Source organism: Mesoplodon bidens (genome assembly GCF_964165515.1).
Source record: "Mesoplodon bidens genome assembly, chromosome: 2".
NCBI classification, from domain to species: Eukaryota; Metazoa; Chordata; class Mammalia; order Artiodactyla; family Ziphiidae; genus Mesoplodon; species Mesoplodon bidens.
Genome location: NC_138177.1, coordinates 53,486,814 through 53,513,412, shown reverse-complemented (window position 1 = coordinate 53,513,412; position 26,599 = coordinate 53,486,814). Strand labels below are relative to the sequence as shown.

Here is a 26,599-nt window from a genome sequence, read left to right as displayed (position 1 = left end):
CAGGGTCCACAGACAGTTCTCCAAACACATCTTTCCACCTTGCTCATGCTATTCCCTCTCCCTGGAACCTTCTTTCCCAGGAAACCCTGACTCAGTGCATCCTCTGTGCAACTCCCGATGACCTTTCCTGTCTCCTCCACAGCAAGAGGAGCTTCTTTATCATCTGGGTTCCTAAAACCCTTTGTAGACACCCTTCTAATCTAGCCCATGACAACATAATTATTTGTTAATTGCTTTGTCTCCCCCAACTAGACTACGAGGTCTTTCAAGGGGAAAGCCTGAGGTCTGAGCTTTTTAAATCATTACTGCCTAACATTATGACAGGAACATGGTAACTGTTTAGAAGATGTTTGATAAATGAATGAAGGTTTGCCTGCTAAGCCTCTGCCAGAAAAATGTGAAAAACAGAATGTAGTTACACCAACATTCCACTAGAGAGAGGGAGGTAAAACTTTATCCCCTCTCATGTAGCATTTTAGCCTTGTTCTCAGTCAGATGAATATAATCTGATAAAATATTTCAGTTTTAGGCTAGGCCTAATATAAAACAACCTCTGATAAGCTTGAGGAAACATAATTATTACAGGTCACTCTATGCCAGGCTCTGGGTTTGACAATGGATAGTTCTTCTGGGTACAGATGAATAGAAAGTGTAGGCACTATATATAATAGTGTTTTACATTTTCAAGTTATGTAGAGTGCATTGAAATGCACTACAAAGCTTTTCTCTTTTCAGACATAATCTCGTTATCTAAAACGTGCTCCACCTAGAAAGCTCATTGCTCCTTACACAATAAACGCTGTGGAATCCGATGACTACCCAGCTCTCTAATTTCCTGTTGCCCTATATCCCTCATGCCCTGTCTTGAACACACACACATGCTGTTCGTGAAGTCAGCTGAAACAACTCATACCGCCTAAAATCTAGAATCTAGATTAATCTCAAGTTCAATACCGATGTTCAATGAACGTGACAGGCTGACAAACGCTCAAAGGCAGCAGATGACCTTCCCCCCCGGCCCCCAACCCCCAGCAGCCCCAAAACCCTGACTGAGCTGCTTCCTTAGCACCCAGCATCTATCAGTTTAGCATTTATCACAGTGTATCGTCATAGTCTGCATACTTATCCATACCTGGATGGGCTGAGAGCTCCTTGAAGAGGCTGGAATGGATCTTATTCTTCCCCCAGCCTCAGCTACTAGCACAGCACCTGGCACATGGTGTTTCGTACATTTTTTTTTAATGAATAAACAAGCTCATTTCATTATACAGGTAGCGAGAGACTGATTTCTGCCAGCACTCTCAGGAAGAGGCTGGATGGCTTTGGGGTGTATACAGACATGTATGCATACATGTGGTGGAGGAGACTGTCTGATTTGAGGCATCTAGGAGGAGACAGATGTGTGGGTGCACACACACCTTCCCCAGAATCTTCTCAAATCAGTAGCTGAGGTGTCGGAGCTTTCATAATTAGAGAGTCATACCTTTGGATTATTTATGGCTCCCTGTCAACATATCTTGAACACATGTGCCCTTGTTACCACTTATATTATCACATAAATTTCAAAACTCAAACTTCCCCAGCATCTGATCTGTATCCTCAAATTGTGCTCCTTCCCCACCTTCCCATGCCTGCTCTGTTGAGAATCTCAGATAGACTCCTGTTTATTTTCTGTGGTTTGTATTAGGACATAGTTTGTCTTTTCAAATACATCACTATATGTCAAATAAGCTCTTTCCAATCATGTACACCATAATATTTGCAAGGGATTAAAACACATCAATTTGTATAATTCCATGAGTTCATAATGATACTAAAAATTTAAAAAAAATACTTGACTGGTCAACATTAGACGATCCAGTGAATTGACTCCTTGTGTTGAAAATTAGTAAATGAAGGGAGAGAATCAAGCATTTCTTCTGCTTTTCCTATACAAACAGTACCACTGGGTAAGCAAAATTTAGGGGAAGGAAAAGCTTGCTTTCATAGAAATAGTCCAGCAAGCAAGTGACGAAGAAATGATAGAATTAGAATATCACCTCATGATAGAATTAGAATGTGACCTCTAATGAATTCACGAATTTAGACATTGACTACCAATGACTGGTAACATCACAAAATGAAAGGCAACCAGACGGTATACGCCTCCTGATGGAAGTATAAAATATCAGCTATAATGAAATCTGATCAAAGTTCTAAATCCCACAATGTATTCGCGAGAAACACAGAGAACAGCAGAACATGTTCAACTAACAGTGTAAAAAAAAAAAGAAAAAAAAAAAAGACGACATTTATGAGACAATCAGAAATCTGAATACTGACTGGTTACATGATGATATTAAATAATTGTTATCATCTTTTTTTTTAGGTGAAATAGTGCCATTGTAGCTATGTTAAAGAAAGAACCCTTATCTTTTAGATATTTAGAAATAAATATTTACAGATAAAATAATACAATGTCTGTGATTTGCTTCAAAAATAATACAGGGGCGGGAGTTAGGGGTAGTGGGTGGGCATATAAATGAAACAAGATGGCCTTGCATTGAAGCCGAGGGATGGGAACATGGGAGTGTATTATACTGTTTTGTCTACTTTTGTATATACTTGAAATTGTCCAAAGAAAAAGTTTTTAATAAAGAAAAACGAACACTTTTCTGAATATTCTGACCATCTTGTCTTAAGGGACAGCCACCCCCCTCCCACCCCTTGAGATCGTTATCCTAGGGAGTCTCCCCGAATTGAAAATACCCAAGGAACATTAATTCATCAGCCTCTCTTTACAAACTAGTATAAAAGATTATTTCCTGGATTGTTTTTACCCCTGAAAATACTGAGTCCCTGAGGGCAAAGGGCAAAGAAAACCCTGCAGGAGGGAAAAGGAAGGGCTGAGCGTGAGAAGAAGAAAGGGAAGAACAAATTTTGCCTTTATTACAATTTTCCCAGGGCCTTCACTAGTTGGCACATGCATCTTCTTTGTGTGGGTTTTACTAAGAGAACTTTCACTGGAGGCATGAAAAATATGTTGAAATTCCGAACTCTCAGGTTAACATTTCACAAGGCATCCCCTTTTATGTTGTCAAAGGCTAATCTAAATATTTTCAGAAGCGGGCTCAGTGAGCCAATGATGAGACCACTTGGGTGGAGCTAGGGCACAGTTGTGTCTGAACCTGGGAACAGTCTAGACCTGTCCATAGGACTACAATGCCATGGAAAGCAGGAGAGAGTAAAGAGTCACATCAAGTGCTTTTTAGAGCAGATCTCTGGAAGAACACCAAGAAACTGGTTGCCTCTGGGGAGGAAAGCTGGGGCACTTGGAATAGGGTGGGAGGAGACAAAACATTGTATGACTTTATTGTCATAGCCAGGTTATACTGTGGTTAGTGCCTTAGTATGTATGATGAGATTTGCAAGCAGCCTTTTGTTTACGTAAGTGACTGTACTTTTTAGGTTGAAATGAGACAGAAGACAGATGTGTGTTTGTTTCTGGGTTCCTTGGCTGGGCCATCTGCTGGCACTACCTGCTGTTTGCATACTTTCTTGATCCTCCCTCCCCCACCCTAAGCTCCCAGAATCTAATTAGGAGTAGATGGTCCCCAGAAGGAGAAAACTAGGATTTGAATAGTTGTAGTGCGACGTGTATAGGTGTGACATGGTATTGGAGAAAGGTGCAATTCTCTCACAGACGCTCGTCTAATAGCAGAGGCAGTGAACACTATTTTTGATGGCTCCTATTTTAGCTTAAATATGCAGGTGAATTCTGTGGTTTATGATTGACATTGTAAGTTACTATTAGAAACAAAGTGTCTCTGTGTTTATCCTGTGGTTTTTGTTTTGTTTTGTTTTTCCGGTACGCGGGCCTCTCACTGTTGTGGCCTCTCCCGTTGCGGAGCCCAGGCTCCGGACTCGCGGGCTCAGCGGCCATGGCTCACGGGCTTCGCCACTCCGCGGCATGTGGGATCTTCCCAGACCTGGGGCACCAACCCGTGTCCCCTGCATCGGCAGGCGGACTCTCAACCACTGCGCCACCAGGGAAGCCCTATCCTGTGGTTTTTAAGTATCCCTGCACACTCTGCCTGTCTCTAGAGTATTAAGTCCAGTTGCGCTGTTTTTACCTCTTTGTTTATTGAGGTTATTATTTACTTGCATTAAAATGTACCAATTTCAAAGGTACAGTGTGATTAATTTTGGTAATTGTATACAAGGTGTAACCACCACCACGATCCAGATATAGAAAAGTTACTTACCCTTTAAAAGTTTTCCATCCCAATTTGCCCCAATTCAGTTTTGAGACACTTGATTGAGTTTTACTGCTTTCTCTAACATCGACTCTCCGGGTGATTTAGGAAAGTCACTTTACCTCTCTGGATGTGTTTTTGCTTTTATAACATGAAAAGTGCCAGAACAGATTTGTTACCAAGGGCCCTTGCAATCCTTTCAGAAAATGAGGGGGTAGGGTAAGGGCGGGAATCTCAGCCTTACGTCCCCATGCTTCACATAGCACACGCATGTGGCAGATCCTAGTGGGAAAAGCCTGTGGTCGCATCAGAGAGAATTAGGTTTCCATCTCCTCTCTCGCTAGTGTGTATGTAACCTTTCGTAAGCATCAGCTTTCTCATCTCCAATATCAGGCTTATTAACAAGGCCTACTTGTTTACTGTTGTTGTGAGGATGAATTGAGATGCACCGGCAGCCTTAAATGTTAGTTGGTATTTGTATTATGGCATAATATAAAGGCACTGCATTCAACCATCTCAGTCACTACACGTTTATGCAGGCTGATTCTCACAGCCAAAACAGACGCACAAAGTACACCCACCCATGTACCCACCTGGGGAAGCCCGAAGCCTCCCTGCCTGCCTTCCTCACGGGGCTCAGAGAAAAGCTGCGCAGGTGTGCACGTGCTTCCAAAGAGCCTTGCTAGGGGGCGGAATGGGAAACAGGAAGTTCTAACGCCTGTCGTACAAGCGCGACGTAAAGCGGGTTTGCTTTATGGCACCCTGCTTCCGCCGTAAAGCGCCGTTGGCAATCCCGCGTGAGTGGGTTGACGAGACTACTTCCGGGTGAAAAACGCGATTCGTGGAGGTTGGCTGACTTGACGTCTTCCCCGTGGGCAAACGCGGGAGCCGGAGCCGGAGCCGGAGCCAGAGCCAGCTGCTCAGCTCCCTAACTAAAAAGCAGAAGCATCATCTAAGGGATTTCGGCGAGGAGCATCCCTTCTATGACAGGTATGGAGAGGCAAGGCTGGGACCGGCGCTGCCGGCGTCCTTTCCCGGTGGGAGCCCGCGTGTCCCTGCGTTTGGTCCGCCGGTGGCCCGGGGGTAGTGACAGGGCAGCTCCCGCCGCGTCCCACGCTGCCCCGGCGCCGGCCTAGCTCGCCCGGGGATCCTGGCGGCTTCCCGCCTGAGATGGGGTTCTTCGCCGGTCTTCCTACCCTTTGTTGAGTCTGTAGTTTTATGCTAGACGGCACGCCTCCTGTGTGGCGACTGGGCCGAGATTTTATAAGCTTGTTTTCGTTTGATATGTTTTTTTAAAAATATTAGATGAATTGTGTTTGATTATACAACTTTTTTTTTAAGAAGATGTTGGGGGTAGGAGTTTTTATTAATTAATTAATTAATTTTTGCTGTATTGGGTATTCGTTTCTGTGCGAGGGCTTTCTCTAGTTGTGGCAAGCAGGAGCCACTCTTCATCGCAGTGCGCGGGCCTCTCAACTGTCGCGGCCTCTCTTGTTGCGGAGCACAGGCTCCAGACGCGCAGGCTCAGCAGTTGTGGCTCACGGGCCTAGTTGCTCCGCAGCATGTGGGATCTTCCCAGACCAGGGCTCGAACCCATGTCCCCTGCATTGGCAGGCAGATTCTCAACCACTGCGCCACCAGGGAAGCCCTCGTTTGATATGTTTTTAAAGACTTGCTTGGGGGCTTCCCTGGTGGCGCAGTGGTTAAGAATCCGCCTGCCAACGGAGGGGACAGGGGTTCGAGCCCCGGTCCGGGAAGATCCCACATGCCGCGGTGCAAGTAAGCCCGTGCGCCACAACTGTTGAGGGAGCCTGCACTCTAGAGCCCGCGAGCCACAACTACTGAGCCAGGGTGGTGCAACTACTGATGCCCGCGAGCCTAGAGCCCCTGCTCCGCAACAAGAGAAGCCACCGCTCGCCGCAACTAGAGAAAGCCCGGGCGCAGCAACGAAGACCCATAGCAGGCAAAAATAAAGAAATTAAATAAGTTAAAAAAAATTCAGAAAGAATTGCTTGGGACCCTCGACATCACCTATCTATTCAATGACCACGAGGAAACTAATGTTTGGGTAGTTGTGGGCTCCTCTCTAAGTGTCCAGACTCTCAGTGATGATCTTAGTGCTCATCCCACCCCTTTGGGCTGCTTTATCAACCGTTAGAGGGATAGTCTACTTAAGAAATTTGCTAGAAAAGGTGAACCCCGAGGGCTTTTATTTGCCAAAATTTCCCATCTTTTGGATGAGAGCCTGTTACTGTGTGACTGTAGTATTTGTCATGTGGTCTTGTTAGACTTTTTCATTCGTCTCTTATTATCTATTTGGCATGTCCTTCCAAAAGCTGTCCAAATGCATATGGAGTTTTTACTTGACAATAGATAGAATGTATTTATACCGGTATAGTCTGCCATGTTCATTTAAAGTTGTATCATTAGACTTTTCCTAATTGCTACATACTAGTAGTTAAAGTTTAACATTGCCTGTTTCTTCTCAGGGTTTCCAGAAAGGAAGCAAAACCACAGACTTGTCAACTGGTAATGCTTTATACCTTCTTTTTTTTTTTTTTTTTGCGGTACGTGGGCCTCTCACTGTTGTGGCCCCTCCCGTTGCGGAGCACAGGCTCCGGATGCGCAGGCTCAGCGGCCCTGGCTCATGGGCCCAGCCCCTCCGCGGCATGTGGGATCTTCCCGGACCGTATACCTTCTTTATGATAGTAGATTCTGGACTGTTACTTTTAAGATTATATATGGTAATAAAGTTTGGCTACATTTCCACTCTTTTTGATTTTAAGTGTAAGCTATGTTTTAGTAATATTGCTTAGTTTTAAGTGCAGATGTCTGTTAAAATGCCATTGTGATAACTAATGTAGTATAGAGTATGAAACTGTCCTGAGAGATTAGCCTGTTAGAACCTGTTAAGGAGGCTTACCAGAGGGCTCTTGGTGAATCCTAAGAGGGAATGTCATGTTTGCTTAACATAAAATAGAGTGCAAAATCATCAAAGGTCTTATTATTTTATTACCATAGACTCAGAAATAAAGTACACTTTTTTGTTGTAAGTTTTCCTGTTGCTCCTTTAAAGGTGCCAAATGTCTGACACATAGGTTAGATCGCCTTATAACCTAAAGCTCCATGTGTTTAGTTTGCTGTCTTCCCATGTGGAACGTTAGCAGTTCAAAGAAGAGGAAGCGCTTCTAGAATCATAGCTAGATTAGCTGTTTTAAACAAATTTGGTGCTAGGTTTGGTTGAATAGATAGGATTGCATATTTGCAGGAAAGCTAGTTTTTCTTTAGAAAAGTCTGAACTTGGTTCCACTGTGGGCCTGATGATAGTCGTGGGGTAGCAACAAGAACAATATAATTTTTGTTTTTAAAATCCCCATTTTCCTTTTAGTCAGAGAGTTTAGATACTTCAAGTTCTGAAAGTGAAGCATAGAGTGAACCAGAACAAGTTTCTGGTTACAACAGACTACTTGCCACATTAAAGGATGTTTCCAAGGAAGATGAGGAGGAGGAAGAGGAAGAAGACAGTGTTATAGATGCGACAGAAATGAATCTTGAAGACGGCGATAGTGACATCATTGTGGAGGAAGAGATGGCAGTAGAGTCCACTGACATGCAGAAGAGTAAGTGTCTTTGATGTGGGTTTATCATCTTTGCAGGGACCACAGACAGATTGCCCCAGGGGCAGGGTGCCTTGTACCATAGAGCTGGGTGAAAGCACATGGATTCAAAGCAGAGATTCTTAACATTGTTGGGCTCTGTGATCTCTTCAGGAATCTGATGAAAACACAGGACCCTCTGGCCATAAAAATGCAGAAATGACATTTTTGCATATGATTTCCAGGATTTCATCAATCCCACTTCAAATTCCCCTGATTGAGAGGAAAGGGAACATAATTCTGTTTTTGTAATGGTCTCAATTTATGAAAGAGATGATTGTTCCTGCCTTAGAGGCACCAAGTTTAATGGAAGATAGACATAAAATATACAAAAGTTTTCAAGCATGAAATCTGAATGGAACCGATAAATATAAAGTGTTAAAGAGATGCAAAGTGGTCACATGCTGCCAGGGTACATGAGGGGAGGCTTCAGAGAAGAGCTGGGATTGAAAGCTTAAAGGAACTCTGTCTCACTCAGACATCTAGGTGACTTATTTTTTTTCAATTATTATTAATTTATTTACTTTTGGCTGCATTGTGTCTTTGTTGCAGTGTGCCGGCTTCTCACTGTGGTGGCTTCTCTTGTTGTGGAGCATGGGCTCTAGGCACGTGGGCTTCAGTAGTTGTGGCACACGGGCTCAGTAGTTGTGGCTCACGGGCTCTAGAGCACAGGCTCTGTAGTTGTGGCGCACGGGCTTAGTTGCTCTGCGGCATGTGGGATCTTCCCAGACTAGGGCTTGAAACCACGTCCCCTGCATTAGCAGGCGAATTCTTATCCACTGTGCCACCAGGGAAGTCCCCATAGGTGACTTTTTAATTTAACTTTAAAATCAACTTGATTGAAGTATGAATTACATTCAACAAAGTGTACCCATTTTAAGTATGTAATTTGATAAGTTTTGACAAATGTGTATATCTATATTGTCGTCGCCAAAGTCAAGATACAGAACACTTCCAATACCTGCAAAAAGTTCCTTCTTGTCCTTTTACAGTCAGTTTCCCAGGCCTGGCATCAGGCAACCACTGACATGCTTTCTTTCACTATGTGTTCGTGTTCCTATTCTAGAAATTCATATGAATGGAAGCATACAATAAGTACCCTTTTGCATGTGGCTTCTTTGGCTCCTCATGTTGTTGTGACTCATCCGTGTAGTTCATATTAGTAATTCTTTTTATTACTGGAATAGTAGTCCATTGTCTGAATATATCTGGGTAACTTTTTATATTCTATTATTTTAATGCCTATTTGCCTTACTGTATTTTTTTCTATACTTTAGGTGTCACACACCATTCTTAGTGTTTTCATTCATCACTTGTACTCGGATAAAAAAATCGTTTCCTCAGACTTAGGGACTTCTTTAATTTTGTTGGTTTTCCAGTTTTCTTTCATGTTTTAGGTTTTTAAAAATGAAAAGTTTGGTTTTTTTAATTATAAAAGTAATATATATTTACTGTAAAAATTTAAGAGGGTAATATAGTTAACGTATATCTCCTCCACCCTGGGATGAACACCTTGAACATTTTATAGAACCTTCCAGACTACTTTTTTATGGATATATGAGTGAATATATATTTGTGTGTATGTGCATAATGGCCTCATACATTTCTGTAAGTTACTTTTTTCTTTAAAAATATAACGTGTGTAACTGTGGGTTCACATTAGCTTGATCACATAGTATTCCATTGTAAATAATATGTGGTAATTTAATTAGTACCCCTTCGATAGAAATGACAAAATCATTTTTCTAGTTATTTGTTATATCAACGCTGATTTGAACATCTTTACACGTACCGGGTCAGCAGTCAAGCTCAATTTTGAAACTTATGTCTTCTACCTGAATTTGCTTAAAAGTAAATGATAGCCTAAGGAATTAGATTTCATTTGTCAACAGAAGTGTAATTATATTTATGAGTAGTAAATAATTTCACAAAATGTTTTATCAAAACTGCAGATGCGGCCTTACCTGCTGACCCTAAGGGAAAAGATGGGCACGGGCCACCTGGCACATCAGAGGAATCCCCAGAGGAGTTTACAGATGCAAATCATGAGTCACTCTTCAGCCTAGAAACCAACTTTCTCGAAGAGGAAAGAGGAGGCAACTGTTCTCTGAAAGCATCACAAGGTCAGAGCACAGCTCATGTTGTTTGAATTCAGCTGGTGCTTAGTATGGGTGGTTGTGGTCTAATACCTGTTAAATCTCCTGTTATTGGAATGAGCAGTAATAGAAACAGATAGTTTAGCAGCTAGATGTAGAGCTGGAAAGAAATGCTTCTCCGAGATCTTTTGTGTTTTTCAGGGTTAGGCAGTGTTGCGAGTGGGCGCAGCTGTTCATGAGAACAAATAGTTGAAGAATGATAGCAGAGAAGGCCAGTTCCTCAAAGCTCACGATCCACAGCTGGGGTCAGGGGAAGACCTCTGATTTTTTTCCCCAAGCAGGGAAGGGAGAGAAAGAGGAGAAAAGTACTTTGCATTTTTCTCTCTATCCTTCACTTGCTCTTCCTTACTGGAGTAGTAATTTTACAGATTTGTGAGACCTGGCAGTGGCTAATCTGATTGGTCCTTATTACCAGGAAGCACCTCAGAAGCCAGAAAGCTCCACCCTGTCTCCCCAGTCTCTCTCTTTATTTTTGGCTGCATTGGGTCTTTGTGGCAGTGCGTGGGCTTCTCACTGTGGTGGCTTCTCTTGTTGTGGAGCGCAGGCTCTAGGCACGCGGGCTTCGGCAGTTGTGATACGCAGGCTCAGCAGTTGTGACACACGGGCTCAGTAGTTGTGGCTCGCGGGCTCTAGAGCGCAGGCTCTGTAGTTGTGACGCACGGGCTTAGTTGCTCCGTGGCATTGGCAGGCGGATTCTTTTTTTTTTTTTTTTTTTTTTTGCGGTACGCGGGCCTCCCACTGTTGTGGCCTCTCCCGTTGCGGAACACAGGCTCTGGACCCGCAGGCTCAGTGGCCATGGCTCACAGGCCCAGCCGCTCCGCGGCATGTGGGATCTTCCCGGACCGGGGCACGAACCCGTGTCCCCTGCATCGGCAGGCGGACTCTCAACCACTGCGCCACCAGGGAAGCCCGGCAGGCATATTCTTAACCACTGTGCCACTGGGGAAGTCCCCATAGGCGACTTTTTAATTTAACTTTAAAATCAACTTTATTCAGGTATGAATTACATTCAACAAGGTGGACCCATTTTAAGTATATAACTCGATAAGTTTTGACAAATGTGTATATTTATATTGTCATCGCCAAAGTCAAGATACAGAACACTGGGCCATGCCTCTGTCCCCATGACTGTTACTTAGACAAGCCTGTGGTAGGCTGAGGCAGGGCTCTGCTGTCTCTCAGGTCCTGTGTCTTAGCCTGTGCCTGGGTGGGCAAGTCAGGTTGGTCTCATTCTGTGTCCTGACTGCCTTTTTTGGTCCCAGTGCCATTCTTCAACCAGCGGTGCCATTGAAGTTGAAATTTTAATCCTCATTTGGTTCTGTTAGCTATTCTAGACAAGAGGAAGAAGTAGCAGGTAGAATTTGGGCAAAAACCGCATTCTGAACTCAAAAAAAGTAAAAAAAAAAAAAACCCTGGAGGAAACATTAGGAGGCTTGACTGTCCTAAAGTTTCTCTGGTTGTTTGGTCTGTACTGATATATTATCACCTAGAATTCTTATTTCCTGTTGTTCACCTTTATCTTAGGTCTTAGTATAAGGTGCACTGCATTTGAAGTTTTACTACCTGGGTCCCTGAATGGGTCATTTAACTTTGCTTCTTACATGAGTGGGACTGGAAGAGAAGGTTGGGTGGCCAGTGCAGAGCACTGACCCTGCCATTTTGATCATTTGTTCACCTCAGTTGAGTGTTGAGCATTTATATTTGTCTTCCAGTGCAGGTTAAATCAGACATGGAACCTTCCCTCAGGGATCCTGCAGTCTAGTTAGGTGAGGTAGGACATGAACATATATGTGTTGGTGTGGGTAACTGAGGGCAGGGTGGGGCGCTTGAGAGAAAGTGATGACTGTCTATAGGGGACCAGAGATGGCTTCTTTGGAGCCAGAACTGTGCCTGACACAGTAGGCTCTTGGGAAATAGTTATTTATTGTGAGTCAGGGGGTAACATTCAACGGATACTACTTGGATATATAGAAATGTGGTGAACAAGAGGATAGAATTTTCAGTTAAAGGAAGGAAAGCCACAGTGGCAGAAGAATTTGAGAGCCATGTAATTCAAAAATTACATTAGAGAGGTAGGTTAGAGGTGTATGTTGAATTTCAGACCGAGAAGTTTCTTCAAAGGTTTTTGAGGTGGGGAATAATGTGATTAAAGAAATGCTTTAGGGAGGTGGACCTGTCAGAAACTTTTAAGCTCTGGACTGGGATAAATGATGGGGAAAGTTGATGGGGAAAAAGATGAGTCAACATCATGAAAACAGGATGTCATTCACAGGGGAAGACTGGAAAATCCCTGTCATTTGCCCTAAGTGTTCTAATATTCTTTATTTCTGAATTAGATCCATTTGCACAACATGTAAACAAAGAACTGAAAGAAAAAGAAATCCAGGCTGTTGCCACAAATCCCAAAACTACCCACCAGCTAAAAGTAAGCATTGTTCCATCATCACAGTTACAAATGGAGAAAAGCAGTGGTCTTGGGTTTTAGTGGTCTCCCTGAATGTATGATACACACCCGTGGCAGATGGCTTGATAGGGAGCAAGACAGAGGAAGACTGGAAGAGCCCAGTAAGGCACAGGCATAGCTAGAAAAGGCACTGGGAAGCTGGATGGTGGGGACCAATAAGATAAGAATGCTTTGGAGACAGGTACACCAGGGTTTAGACCAACGTCTGCAAGGGGCTATCTCATGACCTAAGGCAAGTTAATCTACCTTTTTAATCTTCACTGTTCTCATCTGTTAGAGGGGGACAGTAATGCCTGCATCAAAATAAAGTAATTTAGTTTACTGGAAGATATGTACGAAGTGTTCAGTCAAACAGTAGCTACTGCTGTTCATTTGTTTGAAATATCTGAGATAAGTTCACACCTAAATTATTCAGTATGGAGCAGTTTTTGCTTCTTTTTTCGGTGATTTTTTTTTCACCACTGATGCTATTCATAACAATTGGTCATCCTTGTTTCATTGAAATTTTTATTGAGATAATAATTATAGATGCAGTTGTAAGAAATAATACAAAGGTATCCCATGTGCCCTTTGCCCGGTTTCCCCCAATGGTAGCGTCTTACAAAACTGTAGTACAATATCACAAGTAGGAAATTTCCACTGATACAACCTACCTGTCTTATTCAGATTTCCTCACTTTTGCTCCTGCTCCTTTGTGTTATTTAGTTCTATACTGTTTTATCACGTGTAGGTTGCCCTGGCCACCACCACAGTCAACATACAGAGCATTTCCAGCACCATAAAGATCCCTCCTCTTCCCTGGTGCCATTTTATAACCACACCCACCTCCCTCCCCCGATTCCTAACTCTTGGTAAACACTAATCTGTTCTCCATTTCTATAATTTTGTTATTTCAAAAGCGTTATATAAATAAAATCATACAGGTTGGCTTTTTTCACGCAGCATAATTCCTTGGAGATTCATCCCAGTTGTTGGCATATATCAATAGTTAATTCCTTTTTATTGCAGAGGTCATCCTTTCTTTATTGCTAAGATCAGCAGTTTTGTTACAGTGCAAAAATTCCCAGACTGGTGTTCCATAAAATATTATTCTTTACGATTCTAATACATGTCTCCAAAAAGAAAAAAAAAATCCAAAACAACAACAAAAACCTTGTTCCATGTCCAAGTAAATTTGGAAAACTCTGGGTCAAACGAAGTGGAACGGAGTCCTTGCTACAGGACTCAGCAGAACCTTAGTGTCCAATCTGCATGTGACTTTCCCTGAGGGGGATTAGGTTTTGTGGTGGTTACCAAAGTTATTTGACTGTTGGGCCCCCTTTTCTTTTGTCTAGAGTAAATTTTGACTTCCTACAGTGTGGTCCACAGGACAGTTTGTGACCCACTGATCTAGTGAAGAGCTCACAAGGTTTCTAAAGTCAGAAACCTTGGGCTCTAACCCTTAGCTCTGTTCTCCTGTGTTTGTCTGAATCCTATAACCTCTGAACGTCAGCATTTCCTAAACTGCAAGAAGAGCATTATAGTGTTTAGCTTGTAAGGTTGTTGTGAGGATAAAGTGAGAGGATCTGTAAGTTGTGAAAGGCCTTGGTAAATTATAAAGCACTATATGAATGCAAGGTACTATAATTCATTTCTAACTTAGTTCTTGATCATTTCTCCCACAGTGGCCCATCCTGGGCCAGCTTGTCTTTTCATCCAGGTTTCAACAGTTGGAAACCTTTAAACCCCCAAAGGACATTGACTTAAAGTCACTTCATCTCCAGAAGCCTCTGGAATCCACCTGGATCAAGACCAACAGCCAGTTCCTCTCTGGTCCCCCAAATTCAAGTAGCCCCTTCATACCCCTCCAGAAAGAGCTCTTCTTAATTATGAATTCTTACCGGGACCTGTTCTACCCAGAAAGGACTGCCCTGAAGAAAGGGGAAGAGATCCGCCACGTGTACTGCCTGCATGTGATAAATCACGTTCTCAAAGCCAATGCCCAGGTGCTTGCCAACAACAGCAGATGCCGAAGCCAGAAACTTGGGGTGGGTGGTGATGATGACTTCAGGGACCAAGGGCTAACGCGGCCCAAGGTGAGTGGCAGCAGCAGGACTTTGCCCTCAAGGAGGCTGTAAGGCTCTAACATATGGGTCCTGGCACTTAGCAGGTTCTCAGACGGTTTAATGATTGGAATAATGAATGAGTCCAAGAATGAGCATATTACATGGGCCAGGTAATGTCACAGCAGTGCTGCAGACAGCTCAGTGGACCGTCTCTAACAGCAGATGTAACTGGAAAGTGGAGTAGGAGGTACCTCCATGATAATTCTCTCCTTAAAGCTAAACCCTGGTCCTACATAAGTAACACTCCACTATAAATCTCTTCTTTGTGATTGTCAGAGCTGGATGGGACCTTAAGGAGCCTTTTATTCAATCCCTACATATTACACCTGTGGACAGAGACCCAGATTCGTAGAGGACCTTGCTAAAGAGAACCAGGGAAAAAGTAGTAGAGACAGGACTAGAACCAAGGATTCTCTTCACTAAGCCACATAAATATGTAAACCTTGGAAAACAAAATCCCTGTTTTTGCATTGTATCATTATTACTGCTTAAAGTGATGATTACATTTATGTGGCTCATAAGCCTAAGCTCCAGTGGATTGGGAGCTTACATCGTTTAATTCTGTCTACATTTTTCATGATGTCCTGGAGCTAGATACTGTGCCACCCAAACCCCCTTACCCCTTAGCCTCTGTGTCTGTATTGAAGAAGCCTCATCTTCTTAGATTCTTCTCATTGGGCTTAATAGGATTTTAGGATTTTAATACTGATATGGCTCTTAGAGATTTCTTAGTCCAACCCTCTTGTTTGATAGTTGGGGAAACCAAAGCCTAGACACTTACTTAGTGTGACAGCCGGGACAGTAACTTGGCCCTCTTCAAAACTGATCCATCATCCCTGCACTGTCCCAAACTGAATCACTACACCCCTCTGGCTGTGCTGGTTGCCTTTCTGAGAAACTACCTCAGAATCTTGAACATCAGGGTAATAAGATTATCTGTTTCCATTTAGAATTGCAAAATAGAATATGAGGTAGATTACCCATGAATCACATTCAGAATTTGGTGAATTGCCTGATCTGACTGGGGTTATATCCATTGATTGTATTGTTTACACAAGGGTAGTTAGAAGGTAATCATTTGTTAAGCATCTTCTAGTTTTTTTCCTCAACAGTTAAAATTAAGCACTTTTGGAAATGTTTGGAAAACTGAATCCTATATTTCTCATTGAAATATCATCTTATTTCAGAAATCCTTTATCATCATTTCTGAAAAATGTACTAGGAAATGTACTAGAAATGTAATGATGCTTTAGTCCTTTCCTTACCAGCTTTATTCTCAATACATCTAATTCATTTGTTCAGCATATTCCTTGGGTCTTACGGATCAAAATACTGAACTAAGTTCTGTGGGAGACAGAAATGAGTAACATTTCTTGTCCTCAAAGAGCTTTGTGTGTTTATGCCCTTGGGTTTTTGCTAATGGACACCTCTATTAACGGCATTGACTTACCTCAGGAAGTATTTCTGGGCTTCCCTGGTGGCACAGTGGCTGAGAGTCCGCCTGCCGATGCAGGGGACACGGGTTCGTGCCCCGGTCCAGGAAGATCCCACATGCCACGGAGCGGCTGGGCCCGTGAGCCATGGCCGCTGAGCCTGCGCGTCCGGAGCCTGTGCTCCGCAGCAGGAGAGGCCACAACAGTGAGAGGCCCACGTACCGCAAAAAAAAAAAAAAAAAAAAAAAAAAAAATTCTACATTCTGCTTAAGAATTGCTCCCCCCACCCCAAGGAGCCATGAGATTGAAGTCCATAGGACATGGTGCTGTGGGTCGGAAAGATGCTCAGCCTTCAGTACTGAGCCAGGTCCTGTGTAAAGGAGGTGACACGGATGTGGTCCTTGGCCAGGGGCTGTGGAACAGAGGGCTCCTTAGGTCCCCAGCAGGCTCACCTCAAGCTGTCCTTCCTTCCCCTTGCCCCTCCAAGGCTGCCCATCACTCCCTCCACAGGTGCTGATAGTGGTGCCATTCCGGGAAGCTGCTTTGTGGGTGGTACAGCTCTTCATCAGTCTTCTTGAGGGCTACAGCAAGAAGAAAATAATTGTAAGCAACAAAAAGAGGTTTAATGGAGAGTATGGCTCAGATCCCAAGGAGAGACCACCTAACCTGAAGAGGCCTGAGGATTATGAAGCTGTATTTGTTGGTAACATCAATGACCACTTCAGGACTGGTAATTCCTCCTTGTCAAAACTGAGACCCTCAGGGACCTGAGGTGTGAGGTGCACATAGCTGGAAGCTAGAAGCCTGGAATTAGGCATTCTTTCAGAGGGTCTTCCTATTGTTCCTCTTGTGTCTTTAAACAGTGAGTCAAAAATGATACACAGGGCTTCCCTGGTGGCGCAGTGGTTGGGGGTCCGCCTGCCGATGCAGGGGACGTGGGTTCGTGCCCCGGTCTGGGAGGATCCCACGTGCCGTGGAGCGGCTGGGCCAGTGAGCCGTGGCCACTGGGCCTGGGAGTCCGGAGCCTGTGCTCTGCAGCGGGAGAGGACAAAACAATGAGAGTCCTGCATACCACACACACACAAAAAAAAGATACACAAACCAGATGCTGCCTTAGGTTTCAGCTCCTTCCAATGCCTGTTGATGTAAAGACTCAGTACAAAATGGGGAGACCGGGACCCAGAACTTTGGTTGGAGAAATTCTAGCTGTTAGGGTGTGGTGACTGAACAGTGATAGTATAGATGGAATTTGAACTATTTGCTTCAAGGCAGCCTTTTGAGTGAATATTCCAGGGATATGTTGATGTCTCCCTTTGTTGCAGGAAGGATAACTATGGCAGTGGCCTTCCTAAATGCTGGTTGAAAGGTGGCTTGATCTTGATGGACTTGCATTGCATGAGTCTTAGGGATGGATGGGCAGAGCAGCAGAGCAGGACTCTCACTGTCCCTCCCCTCACCTTGCAGTGACTGACCTGGACATCAAATTTCAGTACCGTGGGAAGGAGTATGCACAGACCATGACGGTGAGCAACCCCCAGGGCTGCCGGCTCTTCTATGGAGACCTGGGTCCCATGCCTGACCAGGAGGAGCTCTTTGGTCCCGTCAGCCTGGAGCAGGTCAAGTTCCCAGGTCCGGAGCACATCACCAATGAGAAGCAGAAGCTGTTCACCAGCAAGCTGCTAGACGTCATGGACAGAGGACTGATCCTGGAGGTCAGCGGTCATGCCATCTATGCCATCAGGCTGTGCCAGTGCAAGGTGTACTGGTCTGGGCCATGTGCCCCATCGCTTGTTGCCCCCAACCTGATCGAGAGACAAAAGAAGGTCAAACTGTTTTGTCTGGAAACGTTCCTTAGTGGTGAGTCTTTTTTCAGACGATTGATGGTGGGAACTGCTCCCTGCGAGTCTGTCTTCCTCCTTCCTGCCCCCCTTTCCTGGCTCTGCAAAGATCTTAACCAAACAGTTTCTTCTGGAGGAAGTCAAGGTAGAAGGGGACCTTGATTCTGAAAAATAAAAGTGACCTGGGCAACAAAGAAGGGTGTTCCACTCCAAAGCTATGCATTTGAAGCCAGTTTTAGGTGGTTGTGGCCCCTTTATTGGCAGAAGAAGGAGACAGCCTTGTTATTGCTCCCCACATTCTACCAGCTTATCCTTAACTTTGGAAGGTGACCCTGTTTATCATAATCAGCAAAACTTATACTCTTCTCATTTGGGACATATTTGCGTGGCAAATTTAAGCAGACATATTTAGGGAGAGCACTGAGATGTGACTTTTCCAATGTGATTTGAACCCTAAGTCTGGTTTAAGCGGTGTCCAGTAGAACTGTCTGCAATGATGAAAATGTTCTATATTTGTATTGTTCAGTATGGTAGCCACTAGCCACATGTGGCTATTGAGTATGTAGATGTAACTACTGTGACTAAGGAACTACTTAATTTTAATGAATTTAAATTCAATACCCACATGATGTGGCCAGTGGCTACTATTCTGGACAGTGTAAAAGAAAGTGCTTACTGAGTAGGTGTGGAATGACCCAGTACCCCAAACTCCATGCTCTTCCATGTTCTGCAGATCTCATTGCCCACCAGAAAGGACAGATAGAGAAACAGCCACCATTTGAGATCTACTTATGCTTTGGGGAAGAATGGCCAGATGGGAAACCTCAGGAAAGGAAACTCATCTTGGTTCAGGTGAGGAGATAATAATGTGTCAACAACTCTTTGCCTTTTTATCAATGCTTTAGCCCCTAGGTCTGGACTTGAGCCCTGAGTGAGGATCCATCAGCCTCTGCGGGTTTTAATCCCATCAGATGTAGCAACTTGAGCTTTGTACATTGTACAGTAGGACCAGGCTGGAGAATACAGTGTCCTCAAAGCAAGTGACTGATTCAGGGGAGACCTTATTCTCTTACTGACTAATATTAGAGTCTTGCTGAAACCTAATAGGATATGACTCTTTCTAGCTCTTTTGGAAAAACCTTTTGAGGTACTTTTAAGAACGTGTTCTTATCCTGGAAAGTGGCAGCAAGACCACTTGGGTTTGGCTGTGGATTTGTGCATCAAGACAGGCAGTAGATGAAATTTGGATAAAAGTCTTGCTAAATAAGCAGTTATTTATTTAGGCATGTGATGCGATGCTACTTCTAGGTTCTTTACCTTCATTTGAACCAAATTCTAAAGTGAACCTTGGCAGGATGGTCCAGAGAGATGAAGGCATAGTCTGTATCTAGACATTAAAGTGGTGGGCTTCCCCACAGCCTCACTGGTCCTTCCTTCAATCTTGGGCCCCTCCTGCTGTTTAAAAATACCCTTTCCTCAGTGGATAGCTGTGTGCTCTGTGTCCTGAACAGGTCATTCCGGTGGTGGCTCGGATGATCTATGAGATGTTTTCTGGTGATTTCACACGATCCTTTGACAGTGGCAGTGTCCGCCTGCAGATCTCAACGCCAGACATCAAGGATAACATTGTTGCTCAGCTGAAGCAGCTGTACCGCATCCTGCAAACCCAGGAAAGCTGGCAGCCCATGCAGCCCACCCCCAGCATGCAACTGTCCCCTACCCTGCCAGCCCAGTAATCATGAATGCCGTCTTCCTTCTCTTTTTTCCAATATTGTACATATGGATTTTTAAAATTAGATTTAACCAGCTTTTAAACCTTTCTTCTTTCTAACAATATTAGTACTCTCTGACTCTCCAAATGTGCCTTTTAAAGTTGATTTAATTTATGGAAAAATCACCCTTCATACTTTCCCTTTCTTTTTTAAACCTCCCATGGTAGTGTAATGTAGTAGAAGGAGATTTGGCCTGGGAGTTTGGACACCAGGGTTCTAGCTGCAGCTTTGCTTCCAGTGGTGTGACCTTGAACCAAGTCATTTAGCCTCTGGGCTTCAGATTCATTACTGTAAAATGAAGGAGCTGGAATGATGCCTGAAATAATGCCAGCTTTAAAACTCTGACTCAGTGACTTCATTCTACTTGTACAAGGCAAAACTGCCTGGAACAGAACATTTCTGCCTTGTTCTTGCACCATATTTTTTTTTTTTTTTTTTTTTGCTTTCATTAAAGTTCCCTCAAGCACTGATTTGTCCAGGATTGATCTCCGTTTGACCTGTTCTGCTAGTATAGTAAGCTGGCTCCCTGATGGGGGAAGAGGGAGGGAGGGGCACCGGCTGGTTGCTTGGGAACCAAGCTAGATATCTAAATAGAAATAGGTGCCAAAGTCTGAAAGTCACCCAGCCTGTGGAGTAAAAACTCACAAATTGAGCTTCTAAAGGGAAGCTGTTGATGTAGCAGGTTTAGGGATTCTGTAGAAGAATTGGCTGTCAGGTTTTCAACTTATCACTACTGAAATCTGGGCATACCTCGGAGATATTGCAGGGCTATTCCCAAACCACTGCAATAAAGTGAATATTGCAATAAAGCAAGTCACACAAATTTTTTGGTTTCCCAGTGCGTATAAAAGTTATGTTTACATTATACTGTAGTCTGTTAAGTGTGCAATAGCATTATGTCTAAAAGTACAAATGTGCATACCTTAATCAAAAATAGTTGGGGACTTCCCTGGTGGTGCAGTGGTTAAGAATCTGCCTGCCAATGCAGGGGACATGGGTTCGAGCCCTGGTCTGGGAAGATCCCACATGCCGCGGAGCAACTAAGCCTGTGCGCCACACTACTGAGGCTGCGCCCTAGAGCCCGCGAGCCACAACTACTGAGCCCGCATGCCACAACTACTGAAGCCCGCATGCCTAGAGCCTGCGCTCCACAACAAGAGAAGCCACCGCAATGAGAAGCCTGTGCACTGCAATGAAGAGTAGCCCCCGCTCGCTGCAACTAGAGAAAGCCCACGCACAGCAACAAAGACCAAACGCAGCCAAAAGTAAATAATAAATTAATTAATAAAAAAAAAAGATACTTGATTGCTAAAAAATGGTAACCATCATCTGAGCCTTCAGCAAGTCATAATCTTTTTGCAATAGTTACATCAAAGATCACTGATCACAGATCACCATAACAAACATAACAATAAAAAAGTTTAAGCATTGTGAGAACTACCAAAGCATCACACACAGACATGAAGTGAAAAAATGCTGTTGGAAAAATGGCGCCAATAGGCTTGCTTGATGCAGGGTTGCCACAAATCTTCAATTTGTAAAAAACACAGTATCTGCAAAGTGCAATAAAGCAAAACACAATAAAATGAGGTATGTCTGTACCACTGTATGTGTGTGGTAGACGACAGTATATAACTCAGTGATAGCCTTTGGAGAGGACAGAGCTCTCTTGTTCTTTTTTCCCTTCCTTGAGGAAGACCTGAGAGTGAGCTGGGCATCCAGGACCAACTCCTGTGACCACAGAGGAGACAGGGACAGTTCCTCCTTGTATGGAGATGTTTACAGTCTTCCTGTCATTTGGATATTTTGTGGATGGGAAAAGTGGGGTGTTAAATGTGTAAAGGTCAAAGTGAAGAAGGGCCGAGCAGTGCTTTTCTGGAAATGGCTCACCTAGCACAAACCTGCCTGTCTCCCTTCCTGGTGGAGGTAGCTGGGTGTGAACAGTTAAGGTGAAGAGTGTAGATTAAGGTGTAGAACATTGCAGCTATGGCTACAATTAAGGTGTAGAACATTTCAGCTATGGCTGCCACAAACCGGTCGGATCTATTAACGTTCGCTCTGTCCCTAACCCGTTGACTCTCTTTTGTTTTTGTTTGTTTTGTTTTTTAGGATGAAATTATACATAATTTAAACTCCAGGACCTAAATGGAAAACAAGATGCTTATCCCTGGTTGCAGGTTCCAACCCTCCTGAATACTGATACCTATGTGTGCCATGCCATATTAAGAAAGTCCATGTCTGGTCTGCTACCCTTAAAGCAAGCCACCTCCTACTTGCTACTGTAGTTGAGCTAGCTGTAAAGTTGTGCTAGCTTTATTTCAAAAACCCCTCAATCACAAGTGGCAATGGGACTTATTTATTTAGAAAGCTTAAGCTGTGGTTTTAGGGTCTCTAAGGGACCTAGTAGTATCTGCTGTTACTAAAGCATGACCAAGAGAAATCTGGGTGTTCTCTCTAAGGGACCTAGTAGAATCTGCTGTTACTAAAGCATGACCAAGAGAAATCTGGGTGCTCAGGGGCTCAGCTGTGAGCAGAAGTTGGGCTTCTAGAGACCAAGAAGCATGCAAGGTATAGGAACTTTATATTTTGGGGGCATTGTGTTGAGTGGGTGAAGTGAGGGATTTGCTTGATGTCTGGCTGCCTCTGTCTGTATCTGCATAGCTCAAAGTTAAAAAGAATCCACAGAAAATACATTGGGAGGGCAACTGCTGGATCTGGGCTGGTCTCTTCCCCTTATTCTGTGAGACGCTAACAGCCAGGCTGTACACCTGGGTGGGGGCCCAGAAAATGTGAGCTGGCAAAGGGTGTAGAGAACGGTGTTCTTAAGTGCCAAGAAGGATTGAACATTTAGTATGTGATTGTAATGAAAAGCTGATGAATATGTTAGAGGAATGGATGAGTGGTTTTATGTGGTCTTAACCCAGTAGTGTAGTTTCTTCCTTGTTCTTTATCCTTTTCAGAACACTTGGAGAGTGCATGCAGGGCTCTCCACTGATCTCCCTCAGTGCTCCGTCTCTGGTCCTGATGCCAGGTGTCCTTTCTTGGAGACTCAGTCTGCTATCTCCTTTGGTGGCTACACCACTCATTCCCTTGGTGTTTTCTACTTCCTTGCCTTCACCTTGCTTAAGACTGGGAAGGGAGTTAGGTGGTGTCCCCAGCTTTTCATTTTCTTCACTGTCCACCCCACTAAACTAGATTAGCCGTAGGTGTAAATTGGGAGGGCAAATGTTGGATCTGGACTGGTCCCTTGCCCACATAATTAGGTCCCTGGCTATATGTTCCCATAGCACCCTATAGTTCCTCTTTCAGAATAATCAATTCCCTTGTAATTGCTCAGTTTGTGTCCTGCATGACTACAGACTTGCTGGAGGTAGGGACTGTTTGTCTTGGACTTTGCTGTCAGCCCTTAGCACAAGGTCTGGTACATAGTATGTTCTCAAATATTTATTGTTAGAATAAATGCATTAACTCAATACGTCCTTCATTTCAGAAACTGATTGCTAACTACCATGGGAAAATAAAGTAAATATGGGGATGGAAAAAATTCTAAAATTAGTTTCTGCTCTGCTTCTGACTCCCTCTGAGCTAAGAACGTTAGTGTGGGAGCCCCTACAAGCTGGACCTCCTTCCAGGCGGGCCCCACCTTTACTCTACAGTGGTCTCTTTTCACAGTCTGAAGATGCCACCAAGGTACAGCCAGGAGTGAAACTTCCAGTGTAGGTGACTGCAGTTCCCTTAGCCTCTGCCCTGCCCATGTATCAATAAATTTGGGCTATCTCTTCAGATACGAATTTTCTCAAGAAATTCTTTCCCTTCGTGGTATGGGTCATATCACTGGTAGTTAACCTTTCAGTGAACTAACTTTTTCTTCCTAATGACCTGATTGAAAAGCTTCTGCACCTCTGCCTCTCATTTCTCATGTGAAGTCAGCAAACTGAATTCCTCAGTTTGAGCTCCAAGAAGGTGGGGTTTTTGTCTGTTTTCTACGCTGTAATACTTCCAGCGCCCAGAAGCATACCTAGCACACATTTGTTCGGCGTGAATGCTCATGCACTTCACACCCTGCTTAGATATGACAAACTTTGGCCAGGACACCTGTCCACCCACTTCTCGGAAATCAGCCTCTCAGGATTTAGGTAGGTCAAAGTAAGAAACAACAAACAAAAAACCTTCCAGCACCCACAGGTGAGGGTATTATGCAAAACACGTCGCTTGTCTTGAGATAAGTTTCGTTTGGAGGGGAAAGTACATTTCTCCAGAGACAAATCAAAGCGTGTTTTTACGTCGAGTGCCCTGCTTCTGCCTTCCGGGTCAAACGGGACACCGGACTTAACACAGAAGGAGGGCAAGCGGCGGAGCCGAGGGAGGGCGGCGGCGGGCTACTAGCTTCACCCGCCTCTTTCCTTCCACTCCCGCCTCTTTCCATTCCTAGGCAGACGGGTGCGGCCCGCATCTGCGTAGGAATGGAAAGGGGCCGGAAGGGGCCGGGCCGCAGGCGCCCAGACCTCCGGCACTCAGCCGGGCTGCCCTGCGGGTAGTTCCAACGCGAGGCGCGCGAGCGGACTGGGTGACGTCAAGGAAGGCGGCGGGACGGGGGACGTGTTGGGCATGCGCAATAGATCGACTTCGCCGACCCTGGCCCCGCCGGCATTAAAGGACCTGCCCACGCGGTGGGATTTCCAGTTGTGTGGCAGTTGTGTGGCAGAGGGCGGGCGCCTAGCGGCTTTCTTGGCAGCGGGCAGGAAACTGGCAGGAGTTGCTGAGCCTGAACGTGCAGCGGAAGCAGAAGAACGTATGTATGTGTGAGAGAGACCTCTGCCTCATTTAACAAATTACGATACTATGCTCAGGAAACGGTGTAGGGGTGGAGGTGAGCCCATCGTCCGAGGGTCCGTGGATGTCCACTAGTAGGGGAAGGCGGGACCAGCAGAAGTTAAAATACAACCCTCTTGCGATTCTACCCGATTTCATTTATTTACTCTTCTGTCTCAGGGTGAGATGGTTGGTAGTCCACATTCTAGTGTATATTAGTTTAATCAGATTGCTATTCTTCCAACTATTGGCGGGAAGAGAAGGGGGAGTTGGCCGTGAAAACAGTGCATTTGGAACCTAGAACTCTGTCTCAGAGGGCAGTTTTAGGTGAAATGCTCAGGATTTTGCCAGAAACTCCTCTGCTTCCTTTCTGCCCCAAACTCCTTAACGTTTGAATCAGAGAAAATAAATTAAAACAGGCAAAATTCAGCCAGAGAGAATATAAATCTAGCCGTAGGCTAGAAAGACACATGAATTTGGGACTAATGGAGGTCAAGTCAACCAAAAAAAATCAGATAGCATCGGTGACCCCATCCTGTCTGGGCTGGGTTAGCATTCCAAAGCAGAGGGAGGGGGAAATGGCCTCTGGAAGATGCTGTAAGACTTAAGGGAAAGTTGTTGGCAGGTTTCCTGGTATGTCACTAGCTGGTGTGAATAATCCCCTGCTACTGCTTTGTTTTTAGGCCCTTCTTCAAGTGTCTGGAGCTCAGAGATGCAGCCCAGGGGAGGGAAATGTGACTAGTTGAGGAGGCCATGCTTACATGACAGATCCCATGTCAGCACCAAGTCCTCAGCTGCTGGTGGCAGCTGCTCAGCAGACCCTGGGCACAGGAAAGAGACGAGGCCCACCCCGAGCTGTCTGCCTTCATCTAGCTGGAGAGGTGCTGGCTGTGGCCAGGGGACTGAAGCCAGCTCTGCTCTATGATTGCAACTGTGCAGGGGCAGCAGAGCTCCAGAGCTATCTGGAGGAGCTGCAGGGCCTGGGCTTCCCGACCCGGGGACTTCACATCCTTGAGATTGGAGAAAACAGCCTGATTGTCCTTCCTGAGCATGTGTGTCGGCACTTGGAGCAGGTGCTGCTTGGTACCACAGTCTTTGTGGATGTTTCCAGCTCTCAACTTCACCCTTCCATCTGCTCCCTGGATCAGCTTCAGGACTTAAAGGCCCTCATGGCTGAGATCATCACACATTTGCAGGGGCCACGGAGGAACCGATCCCTGGCAGTCTCCTGCAGCAGGCTCCGTTCCTCAGACTGGAATCTCTGTACTGTGTTTGGGATCCTCCTGGGCTATCCTGTCCCCTATACTTTTCACATGAACCAGGGAGATGACAACTGCTTAGCCCAGACTCCACTACGGGTGTTCACTGCCCGGATCTCATGGCTACGTGGTCAACCACCAGTCTTGCTCTATTCCTTTAGTGTCCCAGAGAGCTTGTTCCCATCCTTGAGGAACATTCTAAACACTTGGGAGAAGGACCTTAGAACTCGATGTAGGACTCAGAATGACTTCGCTGACCTCAGCATCTCCTCTGAGATAGTCACACTGCCGGCTGTGGCCCTCTGACTTTAACTCTTTTCCTGTGTAGAAGGAGCTCGGTAAATGATCAGCTCTAGGTCAGAGATGGCAAATAGGAATCATCTCAAGTGCCAACTCCAAGCATCTCGAGGACACTAGGGAAGAATGCTGTAATAAATTTGCCATTTTTATGCTGAACTGGACTAGGGAGAGTAGACCAGGATGCTTTAGGAATAAACAGTTCTTTGGAACAGAGGCCATCAGGTGAAGTTTATATTATTTTTTATTTTTTTTTGCAGTACGCGGGCCTCTCACCATTGTGACCTCGCCCATTGCGGAGCACAGGCTCCGGACACACAGGCTCAGCGGCCATGGCTCACGGGCCCATCCGCTCTGCGGCATGTGGGATCTTCCCAGACCGGGGCACGAACCCGCGTCCCCTGCATCGGTAGGAGGACTCTCAACCACTGCGCCACCAGGGAAGCCCCCCAGTTTATTTGTTTTTTTTTTTACAGCAGGTTAAAAAAAATAATAATGAGGGTCAGAAATCTCAGTTGAGTTGGAAAAACCCACACATTAAAGTACCCAGACCTGAGTTTTTTACTGAATTT

General features: G+C 44.7%; 2 protein-coding genes across 4 annotated transcripts; both read left to right on the top strand.

Annotated features, from left to right (window-relative positions):
• Window positions 1–4,989: 4,989 nt before the first annotated feature.
• UTP25 (UTP25 small subunit processome component) lies at window positions 4,990–22,968 on the top strand (the record flags this gene model as incomplete). The annotated part of the gene is given in 13 exon segments (XM_081221914.1): window positions 4,990–5,061; window positions 5,065–5,088; window positions 5,092–5,225; window positions 6,725–6,764; window positions 7,624–7,662; window positions 7,666–7,855; window positions 9,844–10,014; window positions 12,384–12,472; window positions 14,176–14,586; window positions 16,560–16,779; window positions 17,514–17,906; window positions 18,621–18,739; window positions 19,399–22,968. Coding segments are annotated over 13 exon segments (2,127 nt in total). The 3' UTR covers window positions 19,624–22,968.
• A 1,131-nt stretch (window positions 22,969–24,099) lies between these two features.
• Window positions 24,100–26,583, top strand: LOC308610626 (UPF0739 protein C1orf74 homolog). 3 transcript variants are annotated; one of them, XM_081223589.1, is made up of 2 exons: window positions 24,100–24,451; window positions 25,155–26,583. In XM_081223589.1, the coding sequence occupies exon 2, from the start codon at window positions 25,233–25,235 to the stop codon at window positions 26,034–26,036; it is 804 nt and encodes a 267-aa protein (XP_081079715.1). In that variant the 5' UTR covers window positions 24,100–24,451; window positions 25,155–25,232; the 3' UTR covers window positions 26,037–26,583. The 3 variants fall into 3 exon arrangements, with proteins under 3 accessions (XP_081079715.1, XP_081079716.1, XP_081079717.1); XM_081223590.1 differs by having other exon boundaries at window positions 24,100–24,455; XM_081223591.1 differs by having other exon boundaries at window positions 24,444–24,529.
• The last annotated feature ends 16 nt before the right edge of the window (window positions 26,584–26,599 follow it).

Excerpts from the sequence above, each read along its gene's own strand:
- LOC308610626 (XM_081223589.1), top strand. The coding sequence starts at position 25,233 with ATGACAGATCCCATGTCAGCACCAAGTCCTCAGCTGCTGGTGGCAGCT.